The 15,617-nt window shown below is 55.2% G+C and overlaps 1 protein-coding gene across 6 annotated transcripts in view; it reads left to right on the top strand.

The window, feature by feature from the left end:
* Positions 1-14,161: 14,161 nt before the first annotated feature.
* Positions 14,162-15,617, top strand: part of SLC25A3 (solute carrier family 25 member 3) — a 51,497-nt gene continuing 50,041 nt past the window's right edge. The window contains exons 1-2 of one of the 6 annotated variants that reach the window (XM_078775464.1): positions 14,162-14,561; positions 14,833-14,992. In XM_078775464.1, the coding sequence (XP_078631590.1) occupies positions 14,848-14,992 (145 nt within the window). In that variant the 5' untranslated portion in view covers positions 14,162-14,561; positions 14,833-14,847. Of the gene's footprint in view, positions 14,576-14,654; positions 14,743-14,832; positions 14,993-15,617 lie in introns of those variants that run through there. The other 5 variants (XM_068111875.2, XM_068111874.2, XM_068111877.2 and 2 more) reach the window with 5 other exon arrangements.

Here is a 15,617-nt window from a genome sequence, read left to right as displayed (position 1 = left end):
CCCGGCCGAAGCGCCCTCTGGCGACCGGCGGTGTCCGGGGTGCAGGGATGCCAGCTGGGATGCCTCCGGCTGCACCCGGGATGGGTGCAGGACCGGGGGGTGGCGTGCCCATGGGCCTGGGCGGTGCCGGGGGTTCGCCCGCAGGGGGGCGGCCCCGACGCGGGGGCCGAGCCACCGGCAGTGGGTGGTCCACGTCGAGGTGGGCCGGATTGAGGCGATCCACCGAGACGTGGTCGGGAGTACAGCCGATGTCCAAGGTGAAATGTTTCACCCCGGTCTCCAGCACGCGGAAAGGCTCGTCGTACGGGGGCCACAGTGGTGTCCGGTGGGCGTCGTGCCGGATGAAGACGTACTCCGCGGTGCGAAGCTCCGGGGCGACGTGCGTAGGCGGGTGCCCGTGGTGCGCCATCAGCACCAGGGCGAACCTCCGCGCTGTCTCCTGCAGCGCGGAGCGCTCCTGCGCCGCGGACCATGGTGCCGTGGGGTCGGGGAGGAACTTGCCCGGCACCCGCAGCGGTTGTCCGAAGACCAACTCTGCCGCGGATGCGCGCAGGTCGTCCTTGGGCGCCGTCTGGAGGCCCAGCAGGACCCAGGGGAACCTGCGACCCAGCCGCCGTCGCGGAGGGTGGCCCGGAGCGCGGCATTCAACGAGCGGTTGAACCGCTCGCACAGGCCGTTGGCCTGGGGGTGGTAGGCTGTGGTTCGGTGCAGCTGCACCCCGAGCCCCCGCGCGAACGCCCCCCAGAGCTCCGAGGTGAATTGGGGGCCGCGGTCGGACGAGATGTCCGAGGGGGCGCCAAACTGGGCGACCCAGGTGGCGATGAATGCCTGCGCGACGTCCGCCGCCGTCGTCGCTGCCAAAGGCACGGCCTCTGGCCACCGGGTAGTGCGGTCCACCATTGTCAGGACATGGGTGAAACCCCGCGAGGGGGGCAGAGGTCCCACCAGGTCCACGTGCACGTGGTCGAACCTACGTTCCGGCACTGTGAACAGGGCCAATGGGGCCTGGGTGTGCCGGTGCACCTTCACGCGCTGGCACGCGAGGCACGTCCTGGTCCAGCCGCGGACGGCCTTCCGGAGGCCAAGCCAGACAAACTTGTTGGCGACCAACCTCAGGGAGGCCTTCGTGCCCGGGTGGGACAGGCCGTACAGGGAGGCCTTCGTGCCCGGGTGGGACAGGCCGTGGATGGCGTCAAAAACCTGGCGCTGCCAGCCCGCGGGCACGATGGGGCGAGGCCGCCCGAGGGAGACGTCGCACAAGAGGGCCGTGCCCGCGCCGTCAAACGGCACCTCGGTGATGCGGAGGCCTGTGACGGCGGTCTGCAAGGCCTGGACGCCGGGGTCGGCGGCCTGGTCCACCGCCATACGGGCATAGTCGATGCCACGGTGGACTGCGTGGGCGACGGACCGGGAAAGGCAATCCGCCACCGGGTTGCCCTTCCCCGCAACGTGCCGGATGTCCGTCGTGTACTCGGACACGGCCGAGAGGTGACGCTGCTGCCAGGCCGACCACGGCTCGGCGACCTTGCCCATCGCGAAGACCAGTGGCTTGTGGTCGACGAACGCCGTGAACGCACGGCCCTCGAGCAGATGGCGGAAGTGCCTGACCGCCAGGTGAAGCCCGAGCAACTCGCGGTCGAAGGTACTGTACCGGCGTTCGGGCGGGCGAAGCTGCCGGCTGAAGAACGCCAGCGGTTGCCAGGCACCACGCACCCATTGCTCGTGCACCGCCCCCACCGCGTAGTCCGAGGCGTCGGTGGTGAGGGCGATCGGTGCATCGGGCGCCGGGTGCGCGAGCATGGTGGCATGAGCCAAGGCGAGCTTCGCGCCCGCGAATGCCGCGTCCATCTGCTCGGTCCAGGTAACGTCACCTTTGCCCGGCTTACCTCGGACGGCCTCGTGCAAGTGGCGCAGGAGCTGGGCGATGCGGGGCAGGAACCGATGGTAAAAGTTTACCATGCCCAGGAACTCCTGGAGCCCCTTGATCGTGCGGGGGCGCGGAAACCCCTTCACTGCCTCCACCTTGGCTGGTAGGGGGACGGCCCCGTGCCTGGTGACGCGGTGCCCCAAAAAGTCGATGTCGGGGATGCCGAACCGGCACTTGGCGGGGTTCACGATGAGGCCATGCTGGCCCAGACGTTCGAAGAGCGTGCGGAGATGGTGTAGGTGCTCTTCGCGGGACGAGCTTGCGACGAGGATGTCGTCCAGGTACATGTAGACGAAATCCAAGTCGTGCAAGACGCTGTCCATTAGTCTCTGGAATGCCTGAGCTGCATTTTTCAAACCGAAGGGCATCCGAAGAAATTCGAAAAGTCCGAATGGTGTGATGACCGCCGTCTTCGGGATGTCCTCCAGCCACACGGGGACCTGATGGTAGCCGCGTATGAGGTCCACCTTAGAAAAGAAGGACATGCCCGCCAACCGGGCGGAGAAGTCCTGGATGTGGGGGACGGGGTAGCGGTCGGGGGTGGTGGCGTCGTTGAGGCGCTGGAAGTCCCCGCACGGTCGCCATCCCCCGCCGGGCTTGGGCACGATGTGGCGCGGCGACGCCCAAGCACTCTCGGAGCGCCACACGATGCCGAGCCGCTCCAGCATAGCGAACTCCGCTTTAGCTACCGCGAGCTTCGTCGGCTCGAGGCGGCGTGCCCAGGCATAGACCGGTGGCCCGGCGGTGGGGATGTGGTGTTCCACCCCGTGCTTGACGGCCCCCGCTGAGAAGGTGGGCCGCGTAAGGGCCGGGAAGCTGGCGAGGAGGCGGGTGAATTTGTCCGCTGCCGGAAGCGTACAAACTAACCTCGCCGGGACCGAACCGCCCAGCAAGCCGCTTGGCGAGCCGCTCGGTGAGCCGCTCAGTGACCCGCTCAATGAGCTGCTCAGCGCGCAAGCAAGCGAGCTGAACATTTCAGCCTGGACAAGGTGTCTGTTCTTCACATCTACCAACAACCCGTGTGCACAGAGGAAGTCCGCACCGAGCAGTGCCATGGGGACACTAGCGGTTACGAACGTCCACGTGAAGCATTGCCTTCCGAACCGCAGGGAGAGGCAGCGCTTCCCGAATGTGCGTATGGGTGTTCCATTCGCGGCAAGCAACGCGGGGCCCTGGCCCGCGGTGTGCTTGTCGGACGTAGAGGCAGGGATAACGCTCACCTGTGCCCCCGTGTCGCATAGGAAACGGCGCCCGGACAAGGTGTCCGTTATAAAAAGAAGGCTGCCGGAACGGCCGACGCTCAGGGCCACTACCGAGCGCCGGCTTTGTAGTTTCCTGACTTGCCGAAGGAGCACGGCGGGCAACAATTCCTCGCCTTGTGGCCAAACCTGGCGTGGAAATGGCACCAGGCTTGCGGCGAAGGTGGAGGCTGCGGTTTCCGCGGTGGTGGTGGGCGTGGCGTGGCGGCGGCCACGCGGCATGCATCAGCCTCGGGATCCACGAGGTGTGGTGCATCAGCATCAGGGTCAGCCTCGGGATGCGCGACGGCCGTGCCAAAACTCGCCTGCGCGTCCAAAGCCGCGAAGAACCTGTCGGCCTCGGCAGCGAGCACTCGGGGTTCCATCGTCACAGAACCGGCCAACGCGAGGCGGACTCGTGCCGGCAGCTGGCGTCGAAATAACGCCCGGAATAGAGTGTTCGGGGTTTCGTCGCCCATCAACGACAGCATATGGTCCACGCAGACTGACGGTCGCGTGTCACCGAGCTCGGGGAGGTCCAGGAGGCGGTCGGCCCGTGCGTCCACCGTGAGGCCGAACGTGGCGAGGAGGAGACGCTTGATCTCCTCGTACCTGCCGTCGGCCGGTGGGTTCCTCAGGGCCGACACGACGCGGGCGGCCGTGCCGGGCCCGAGGGAGGCGACCACGTGGCAGTACCTGGTCTCGTCCACCGTGATGCCTCGAAGTCGGAACTGGGCTTCTGCCTGCAGGAACCAGACTTCGGCTTGCATCTCCCAGAACTCGGGGAGTTTGATTTGGACCGCGTTGGTTGCCATTGCTGTGGCGGGTTCGGGTGGTCAGCGACGGCTGACCAGAACGTCGGAGGGTCACCAATGAAGCGCGGTGCTACGCGCGCAACTTGTATAACAAGGAGGAAGCGGACAACGCGGTGAGTTTAAAGAGTTTATTATAAGAGCTCAACTGTAGCACTGGAGCGCTCCGGGCTGCGCACCCGGTGTATATCCCGTGGCCACGCCTACTCCTCGGGTGTGGCCGCCGCCCACTTGGTGCGCGGAATGATGCCCTCGTGTCCGCCACAAAAGCATATTTAGACACAAAATTGATGCAATACCTAAAATAACAGAAAACCTAAATAATGGTTCAACTGAATGGTCATTGATATTGTGTCTGTTAAGAAGTGATTATTGCAGAAACCTTCGAGTATATACATAGAAAATTTGCATTTATCCTCCAGCTTGAATCGGGATTTAACACACTAGACCGTGTTGCGATCAACTAAAACAAAACTAGAAACCTCTGTCTATCAACGATAATAGCCTAACACTTCAGAGTTCAAAAATCTTCTAATTGTAGTCCTATCTATAATTGCCAAATGCCGAATGTTTTTGAAAGTTGTTTGAGATGTGATATAAACAGGTTGAAACACTTGAAAGAAAATAAAACAAATGTTGTACAGTTTGCTATGATCGAGTATCATTATACTGAAGGATAAATTCAACATCCCTTCAGCCTCGTGGCATATGGGATGCAGCAGTGCTATATTTGTCCATGTTCCACTCACATTCACAGCATAACTTATAGTAGTCAGGTTCACTATGTCAATAAATTATATTTCGTTCAAAATCATGGTAGATTAGCAAACCTATACATTTTTGGAAAGGTTATAGCATAAGGAAACTAAAAATCAATGTTTACATTTGGAGAGATACCTGTATGGCGGCCATTTTGGATTTTCAAAATGGCCACTGTAAAATACATATTTTGTTCTATTTCTGCCTCTAATTACCCTAAAAACTTTTTAAAATATACTAAACCTATATTTTCAGGGACAAGGAATCCAATGAAAGTATCAAATTAGTGCTATGGGGAATGGTAAGACACGAATCAAAGGTTTTGAATTGCAAAATACTGTCTTTATATTCGCGATAAGTTGCATAATCAAATACATGTTATCATTTTGTACAGGCAGTTAATAACATCAAAATGTGTCACAATAATTCATATCACCAAACATACACAGGCAGTCAGCAAAATCATATATACACATGCAGTCAGTATCACAGGCAGTCAATGACAAAATATACACAGGCAGTCAATGGCATCAAACATACACGATTACAGAATATGCCATTTAGAGTTCGTCATCACTGCACATCGGATTTTTATGTGAAAAAATAAAAAATATTTTTTCATATAAAACGGCTTTTTTGCGCGCAAAAAATTATTTTGCTATTTTCGGAGAAAAAAAAAATTTGGCCCTTTTTCGGGAAAAATAAAATAAAATGCCCTTTTTGGTCGAAAATGTCTGGCAACGCTAAAAAAAATTAGGGAATTTTTCGAAATTTTTAACTGCGATCGAAATTTTAAACTGCGATCGATCTCAAAAACAAAACGTTGCGTCCACTTGCGTGCGTTGCGTCCCCAGCATGTACAGCAGTGAGGCGGTGTACTACAGTGAGAGAGTGTACACAAAGTGTGAACAAGTCTCCTATCAAGATGAGTGCTGCTCTTCGTGACAAGTGGCTGAAGGAATTCAACGCTGGTGGCGATGGGGCCACCTTCAAGTACGTGTCGAGTGACACGGCTTTCTGTCGAGCTTGTGAAAAGACTTTCCGGGCGAAGCAGGAGTCTGAGCTGGCCCAACATGTCCGAGGAGACCGCCACAAGAACAACTTGGCCTTGAAGAAGAAGAGGACGGTCACGCAAGCCACCATGGAGGACTTTGGTGGCGGAAAGAGGCACAAGTGCGACGTCGTGGCTCAGGAGCTGTGCCAGGCCATGCTGGCCGCTGGCATCCCATGGTCGAAATTGGAAAACCCTGCCCTCCGGTCGTTCCTGGAGAAGCACATCACTCTCCAGATCCCCGATGAAAGCTGGATTCGAAAGCACTACCTCGACAAGTGCTACGACGAGGCCTTGGCGGGGATCCGTGCCGACCTCGGACAGCAGCCCATCTGGCTGTCCGTCGACGAGACGACCGATTCGGCAGGTCGATATGTGGCCAACATCATCGCGGGACGCTTGTCCAAGGAGGGGTACTTTCGTCCCCACCTCGTCCAGTGCATGTTTCTGGAGAAGACCAACTCCGGGGAGAACGTGCGTGCAGTCAATGACACGCTGCGCTATCTTTGGCCTGATTTCAAGCCGGAGTGCCTCAAGGTCCTCGTCAGCGACGCCGCAGCCTATATGATCAAGGCCGGCCAGGCCCTGAAGGAACTCTTCCCGGACTTGCTGCATGTGACTTGCGTTGCCCACGCGCTCCACCGTGTCTGCGAGACAGTCCGAGAAATGTTCAAGGACGTCAACGACCTGATTGCCACGACGAAGAAGGTGTTCGTCAAAGCCCCGTCGCGTGTTGTCCTTTGGAAGGAGCAGCAGCCCAATCTTTCTCTCCCCCCGGAGCCCATTCTGACTCGGTAGGGGACGTGGATCGATGCCGCGGTGTTTTACGCCGAGCACTTCGAGGCCATCAAGGACATTGTGGACCAGCTGAACGATGACGACGCGATAGCAATCCTGAGTGCCAAGGACCTGTTTGGAAAGGCGGACATCAAGCTCAGTTTGGTCTTCTTAAATGCCCACGTGTCGTTCATCCCGAAGATCCTTAAGCAGCTGGAGGAGGCCGGCATGGAGCTGGCCAAGGCCTTCCAGCTCCTTGATCAGGCCAAGGAGGAGCTCAAAAAGATCCGAGGCTGCCGTAAGGAGATCCTGCTCACCAAGTTCAAGGTGGTGCTGCAGCACAATCCCGACATTGGTGTGCTGAGGACAGTGGCTTTGATCCTGGATGGAGATCAGCACGGATCTGAGGTTGGTGTGCCAGCTGGAGTCAAGCTTGCCGACATCCCCCTCTTGAGGTACTGCCCCATCGTCAGCGTCGACGTGGAAAGGTCCTTCTCCGTCTACAGAAACGTCCTCACCGACCGCCGACACCGCCTCACCAAGGAGAACATTACCAAGATAATGATTTCAAACACCTACTTTAACCGTTCCTAAAAGGGTCTTGTCAATTTCTTCTAGTCCTCTACTTATCAAACAATGCGGTTGCAATAAAGGTACCTGAGCGTCATTTTTTACCTGTTTACTAGCCCAGAGTGCTTAATGTTGTGCAGGAAAAAGCTTACCATTTTTTGTTCTTTTTTTGACTGATTTCTGAAAAACTTGGTAATAATAAAAAATGAATAAAACGGGGGAAAAAAATATTTCGGGATTTTTTCACATAAAAAATGAATATTTCCGCTTTTCAAAACATAAAAGGCCTATTTTCTTAACATAAAAATCCGTAGTCTACTCATCACTGTCCTGTGTGTCGTATCCGACAATATTGTCCGCATCGGTTTCACAGTCCGTTCCACACAAGCAAAGGTCGGTCAAATTGATTGGCAAATCGAATTGGTCGAATGGTCGAATGGTCGATCGAAGCGATTGGTCGAATGGTCGAATTGGTCGAATGGAATTGGTCGATTGGTCGAATTGGTCGAATTGGTCGAATCGAATTGGTCGGAATTGGCAAATGTAAACATTGATTTTCAGATTTTCCATGTAATAACGTTTCCAAAAATGTATAGGTTTGCTAATCTACCATGATTTTGAACGAAAAACATAGTGAACCTGACTATAGTGAACAAACAGAATATACATGTCAATTACCTCTCTGCACACAAACCATTCTCACTCACAGAAAATAGTTGTCCATTTTTTATCTGTCCAGTTGAGGCTTTGCCTCAACTCCATTGTTAGCATTAGATTTGCCCCCTGTCAATGAGTGGGAGGCCATCTGATGCCTGGTGAAATTTGCAGACATAAGATCCTGCACCATTTTCGGGGCATTCTTGTTTTTGGGAGACACGCATGTATCTCCCTCAAACTTTGGTGATGGAAGAATGGTCTTGTCTTCTTTCTGAATACAGTAATATAAAAATATATGTCATTGTTTTAAACACAAATTAAGCGATATCAAGTGTGAAAGCAACTCCTGAATGTAACAAGTGGGCGATAGGTTTCTTGTCGTCCAGTGTTGACTTCATGTGTCGAGGAATGTTTGCCTATTGAAAAAAACACAAACTGTAATTTTTTAGAGAAGTTCAAATTATATCAAACACTTTCACAAAGAATGTCTTCATACAAAGAAAGACTTGTTTCACATATTTTACAGATACAATTTGACTTTACCATGTACTGTACTTATGAACGCCTTACATTACATGTGTGTATATATATATATATATAAATATATAAAGAAATAATAATGATGGGTACAGACATTTATGTTAATTGACCTGCATTATTTTAGCTTAGTTTGTTTAAAATTATTAGCAGCATCACCTGCACTTACCACACTTGCACTGGAAACCCTCGATTTTGGCCTGGGTAAATTGATCATGGACCTCACTTGACTCAGCAACTCTGGCAGCTCTGAAATACGCAATAGCAACATTTTCAATGTTTCAGTTGGCATTTTAAGTGCCCAATGCAACTGATCGAGTACATGTATTTAACTTTTATCATTTGTTTATAATGGACTAATGACCAACGCACTTTAATATTTGACAGATAAGTAAACAACTATTGACAGCTAGCTGTTGATTATCACAAGGTTGTAGCGGCTACCGCTGGGTTTTCACAATCGCCTTGCACCTATCAAGGACGCGGAGCGATCACCATGCCGGGCTCGTCCAGGACGCCCGGGCAGGCTCGCCCTCAACTTGCCAGGCCGCAGCCAGGACGCTCGGCTACGCCCCCTCTCGCCTTTCCTGGGCAAACGCTCCGGGATAATGTGTGTATATATATTGCTGCCCGATAAACGGGCTTTTCAGAGTACCTGAGTGTTTTGTTTGAATAAAGCAACTCGGACGAATTCCAGCTTTTGTCGCGTCCATTCTTCCGATTGACGTGGGAGCCCAAGCTCCTTCATTGGTGACCTACCGACATGGACACGGCAGTGGCCCTTAAACTGCCTACCTTCTGGGAGGCTCACGCGGCGGTTTGGTTCACACAGGCGGACTCCCTGTTCGCCCTGCGAGGCATCACGTCCGACGACACCCGCTTCCACCATGTGGTAGCAGCGCTCGGTTCAGCCACCGCGGCCCGCGCCCTGAGCCTCCTCGAGAGCCCGCCAGCCGCTGACAAATACGGCGCGATTAAAAAGCTTCTCCTCGACGTTTTCGCCCTCCCATCGGCGGAACGCGCACGGCGCCTGCTCGACCTGCCCGAGCTCGGCGACACGCGCCCTTCCGAGCGAATGGACTACATGCTTTCACGGCTCGGCGAGCACTCTCCGGCATTCCTGTTCCGGGAGCTGTTCCTCCGTCAGCTGCCGAGCCCGGTACGCCTCGCCCTGGCAAGCACGACGATCACGGATCCCCGTGCCTTTGCCAGGGAAGCCGACAAGATCTCCGCCGCAGGCCAGCGCATCGCAGCAGCGACCTGGGGCCCAGCGCCGTCCGACGCAACACCCATGGCACCCGAGTAGCCGGCACGGTCGACGACCGAACTGCCGACGCAATTGGCGGCCGCTACACCAAGCCGACCACCTCCAGCACGACGACCGGGGCCTCCACCTGACCAAGCGTGGTGTTACTATCATGCCAGGTTCGGACAGAAGGCCCGGACATGCTGACCCCCGTGCACCTTCGGCAGGCCGGGAAACGGCTGGGCCGGCGTTCATTACCAGCCATGAGCGCCGGCCACACGGGCAACTTACTGTTTATCACGGATAAAGCGTCCGGACGGCGCTTCCTGTGCGACACCGGCGCCCAAATGAGCGTCATACCCGCCTCTGACCAGGACAGGCAGTCCGCGGTTTGCGGCCCCTCCTTGGTTGTGGCCAACGGATCGGCCATCCGCACCTTCGGCCCGCGCAACGTCACCCTCTGCTTTGGCGGCCAACGCTTTGCTTGGACGTTTGTAATCGCAAACGTGCCCATGGCTCTGCTAGGCGCCGACTTCCTCTGCGCACACGGACTGCTGGTGGACGTCCAACGGCGTCATTTAATCAACGCCGAAACCTTCAGCTCCCTGGTATGCACATTGAGCAGCTCCGCGCCGACCGAGCTGGCATGCGCCCTCCCGGCGGCGAACGAGTTTGCTCGCCTGCTCACGGAGTTCCCGGCCCTCACGCGGCCGACGTTTTCGGCCGTCGCAGTACGGCATGGGACCGAGCACCACATACCAACCACGGGCCCGCCGGTCTACGCCAGAGCCCGCCGCCTCGACCCAGCCAAGCTCGCCATGGCCAAAGCCGAGTTCGACGCTTTAGAACACCTCGGCATCGTGCGGCGCTCCGATAGCGCGTGGGCTTCGCCACTACACATCGTCCCAAAGCCAGGAGGCGGCTGGCGTCCATGTGGCGACTACCGCCGCCTTACGACGCTACCACCCCCGACAGGTATCCGATACCGCACATCCAAGACTTCTCCGCCCGTCTGGCGGGACGGGTCATTTTTTCGAAAATTGATCTCATACGGGGATATCACCAGGTACCTGTCAGGGCGGCCGACGTCCCTAAAACGGCAGTCATCAAGCCGTTCGGCTTATTCGAATTCTTACGGATGCCGTTTGGTCTCAAGAACGCGGCTCAGGCGTTCCAGCGCTTGATGGACGGCGTGCTGCGTGAGCTGCCGTTCCTTTTCGTTTACCTGGACGACATCCTCGTCGCCAGCACGTCCCGGGCCGAGCACCTCCTCCACCTCTGAACACTGTTCGGGCGCCTCAGTGAGCACGGCCTCATCGTCAACCCGGCCAAATGCCACTTCGGCACGACGGCCGTTGATTTTTTGGGCCACCACATCACCAAGAACGGGGCCGTGCCGCTGCCAACCAAGGTCGAGGCCATCACCACGTTCCCGCGTCCCCGCACCATAAAGGCCCTGCAGGAATTCCTGGGAATGGTGAATTTTTATCACCGCTTCGTGCCCCGCGCTGCTCAACTCATGCGGCCCCTCTACGAAGCCCTCCGGGGCAAGCCGGCCAAGCACGACATCGCCTGGTCCGCAGCAATGGACGCGGCCTTCCAAAGCTCAAAGCGGGCCCTCGCCGACGCAACACTGCTCGCTCACCCAGTGCTCAACGCTCCCATCGCCATCACCACGGATGCCTCCAACTACGCGGTGGGCGCCGTACATGAGCAATGGGTGAACAGGGTTTGGCAGCCACTCGCTTTTTTCAGCCGGCAGCTCCGGCCGAACGAGCTCAAATACAGCACGTTTGACCGGGAGCTCCTCGGTCTACACCTGGCCGTCCGCCATTTCCGCCACCTCCTGGAGGGCCGACCTTTCACGGCGTTCGTCGACCACAAGCCGTTGGTTTACGCAATGGCCAAGGTCACGGAGCCGTGGTCGGCCCGCCAACAGCGACCTCTCCGCCGTGTCGGAGTTTACCACAGACATCCGGCACGTCGCCGGCAAAAACAACGCCCTGGCCGACTGTCTTTCCCGGGCCAGCGCGAACGTGGTCCACCTGGGCGTGGACTTCGCGCTTATGGCGGTGGACCAAACCACCGACACCACGGTGCAAGCCCTCCGGGCGGCGGACACGGGCCTCCGCCTGGCCGACATCCCCTTCGCGGACACTGTCCTGCTCTGCGACGTCTCCCAAGGCCAGCCTCGCCCCATCGTGCCCGCCACCTGGCAACGCCGCAACGTCTCCACCACCACCGCCGACGTGGCGCAGGCTTTCATCGCCACCTGGGTCGCCCGCTTCGGCGCACCGGCGGACATCTCGTCAGACCGCGGACCACAGTTCACCTCCGAGCTGTGGGGCGGGGTCGCCCGCAACCTGGGGGTCAAGCTCCACCATACTACGGCCTACCACCCCCAAGCAAACGGGTTGTGCGAGCGATTCCACCGCTCCATGAAGGCCGCGCTCATGGCCGGCCTTCATGACGGCGGTTGGGCCGACCGGCTGCCGTGGGTCCTTTTGGGCCTCCGCACGGCCCCCAAGGAGGACCTCCAGGCATCCACCGCCGAGCTTGTCTACGGCCAGGCGCTACGCGTCCCGGGCGAATTCGTGCCCGACGCTACCAGTCCCTGGTCCGCAGCTCACCAGCGCTCGGACCTCCAGGAGGCCGCCCGACGGTTTGCCCCCGTGCCAACATCCCACCACGGTGACCCCCAGTCCTACGTCCCCCCAGCACTTCGCACAGCGGAGTATGTTTTTGTGCGTCACGACGCACATCGGGGGCCACTCCGGCCTCCGTACGACGGGCCCTTCCGGGTCCTGCGACGGGACGACAAGTCGTTCGTCATCGACATCGGCGGCAGGTCGGACCGGATTGCGGTGGACCGCCTCAAGCCGGCGCACGTGGACGTCGACCAACCACCACGGGTGGCCCTTCCGCCGCGGCGAGTCCGCCCCCCATCCACGGTGCCCCCCACTCGACCGCCCACCACCACACTGGACCCCCCCCCCCCCCACGACCCGCCAGGGGTCGCTTCGGCCGGGTCATCAGGACCCCCCTCAAATTGACCCTGCCGGTGCAAGTCGATTCTGGGGGGACGTGTGTAGCGGCTACCGCTGGGTTTTCACAATCGCCTTGCACCTATCAAGGACGCGGAGCGATCACCATGCCGGGCTCGTCCAGGACGCCCGGGCAGGCCCGCGCTCAACTTGCCAGGCCTCGGTCGGGACGCCCGGGCATGCCCGGGCATGCCCGGGCAGGCTCGCCCTCAACTTGCCAGGCCGCAGCCAGGACGCTGGGCCACGCCCCCTCTCGCCCTTCCTGGGCAAACGCTCCGGGATAATATGTATATTTCTTGCTGCCCGATAAACGGGCTTTTCAGAGTGCCTGAGTGTTTGGTTTGATTAAAGCAACTCGGATGAATTCCAGCTTTTTGTCGCGTCCATTCTTCCGATCGACGTGGGAGCCCCAGCTCCTTCATTGTCAAATTTATTGTTTTACATTAAAGGCTCGAGGTATGGACTACATAGTCATCATTGAGGCCAGGCCTTAAATAACAGAGCTGCATTGATAGAAAAGTAAAGAAAGAGAGAATAGTCAGAGTTTTTGAGGAAGTAAAAAAATCTGTTTTTTGAAAAGGGGAAGATCGTAAGTGTTTGGAAATACATGAGAACTGTATGGTCATTGGTTCCTGCAAGGAGGTCATCAGGTTATGTGAATGGCAACTGTTGAAAATGTCAAACTCCGATTTGATGACCCAGATACCTACCGTGGTATCACCAAACCAAGGTTACCATGGAGGTGCGATAAAAGGGTATCATTTTGGAATTGGCCTTCAGATTATATATTTCACCTAGACATAGGTACACCTTCTCCCATTTGCTCCGACTGCAAGAAAGTTTCACCATGACCCTTGACCTTACAATTGGTGCGATATATATAAATGTGTGTGTGTGTGTGTGTGTGTGTGTGTGTGTGTGTGTGTGTGTGTGTGTGTGTGTGTGTGTGTGTGTGTGTGTGTGTGTGTGTGTGTGTGTGTGTGTATGGTTGTCTGCTGCTTTCAGCAGTGTCACGTGTCACGTCGTCTTCATATTATTCAGGATTAGACTGTCTGACTTGGTAAGATGGCAGCGGTGCAGTTGCTGCTTCGAATCATTTACGTTATGATCACAAAAATTTTTTTTTTTACATTTTCTGTGTCGTTGATTTTAATAATTGTATATCATCATTTAAAACAGTAGTGTAATTTAAACAAAATGCAATTGTAGCGCCCCTGCATCATGAAGTACGAATAACAATGTTTTTATTTAGAAATCACAGAGAAAAATATGAACATGAATAATTTTGCATAAATAGATATTCGCTTGATGAGGAAAATTTAATCTTGAAGAAAATATTGTTTTATATCGTGATGGTTTTCATGCGGAACTTCATTTTATCACGTGAGGTGTATGAGCCAATTGTTGGAGGCCGGCCCCAATGTGGTTTTGTGTGAGGATTTTTTAAAATCACGTGAGACGTATCGGCCAATAGCTGGAGGCCGGCCGCAGTGTAGCTATATGAGGATTTTTTTTATCACGTGAGAGGTATGGGCCAATAGCTGGAGGCCGACCGCAATATGGTTTTGTGTGAGGATTTTTTTTATCACGTGAGATGTTTCGGCCAATAGCTGGAGGCCGGCCGCAGTGTAGCTATATGAAGATTTTTTTTAATCACGTGAGAGGTATGGGCCAATAGCTGGAGGCCGGCCGCAGTGTGGTTTTGTGTGAGGATTTTTTTTATCACGTGAGATGTTTCGGCCAATAGCTGGAGGCCGGCCGCAGTGTAGCTATATGAAGATTTTTTTTAATCACGTGAGAGGTATGGGCCAATAGCTGGAGGCCGGCACCAATGTGGTTTTGTGTGAGGATTTTTTAAATCACGTGAGATGTATCGGCCAATAGCTGGAGGCCGGCCGCAGTGTGGTTTTGTGTGAGGATTCAGACAGGCGTCTTGGTGCAAGGTGACTTTGTTAAGGTTTGTCTACACTTTGGTTTTATAGATTTAAAGTTATTTGATGAAAAAGATAAATGGTAAAATCAGGAAGTAATGTTTCAGGTGTTCTATAAATTATAAATCGCTATCACGTGGCTAACATCCGCCATCTTGGCAATTGGACAAACCGGTCAATTGGAAGTCACCGGGTTGGGACCGTTTACTTTTTACTTGGATCTTTCCGTTCCGTTGGTTTATTTGGTATTCTCACTGAGGAGCTTTTCTTTATCTCTTGACAGGAAAGAAGGATCACGATGTACTCGGCTGTGCTCCCTGCGATGAGGTCGAATCTCTTCAACGCGCCGCATTTTCAGCTCGCCGCGGAGGTGGAGGCTGCGGATCGGCCCGGATCGAACAGCCCGACCGAATATCGTCGCTTCGCGGCTGCTTCCGCCGCCGGTAAGAACCTGGATGAGTGTTCGTGTGTCGCCCGTTGTCCTCACGGTCTAAGATCGCTCGGACCGGCATTTGCCTTGTGCACGACATAACCGAACGTCCCACGTTTATTGCAAGGTCATGTGCCATGTCCCTACAAGTTGGTACATCATGGAACTGGTTAAAGCTTTATCTTCTGTGTGCAAAGGTCGCGTGTTCTTGACGAGCTAATTCTGAAGGTCGAGTTCGGAAGGTCGTTGGAGTTTAGAGTAGTTCACTTTCAAACTTCCTTGCTTGTCTCCGAATTTCCTTGCAACGTCTCATGGTGTCCTTTTCCTGTACGTAATCATGTTGTATGTACATTGTGCAGGTTCCTCCAGGAGTCTTAATCATTAGGAAACTCGAACGCCACTCAGAGCGCATACTCCCGCCGTGGGTGGCCGCTGCTTAGCCCTATCTTCCAATGGTAAAAAATCCTTCAAGAAATTCCTGGATCCGGAATAATATCCTGAGCTTCACCAAATACTAATCAATTCTTCCTTATCCCAAGGGCAATCATCCCACCAACTTTCATCCAAATCCGTTCAGAACTTTTCCAAATATCTTGTTCACAAACACATGAACATACGAACACACACACACACACACA

The sequence above is a fragment of the Myxine glutinosa genome, chromosome 4 (genome assembly GCF_964187855.1).
Source record: "Myxine glutinosa chromosome 4, kmMyxGlut1.1, whole genome shotgun sequence".
Taxonomy (NCBI): domain Eukaryota; kingdom Metazoa; phylum Chordata; class Myxini; order Myxiniformes; family Myxinidae; genus Myxine; species Myxine glutinosa.
The sequence above is the reverse complement of the archived record's forward strand: the minus strand, read 5'-3'. Positions and strand labels throughout refer to the sequence as shown.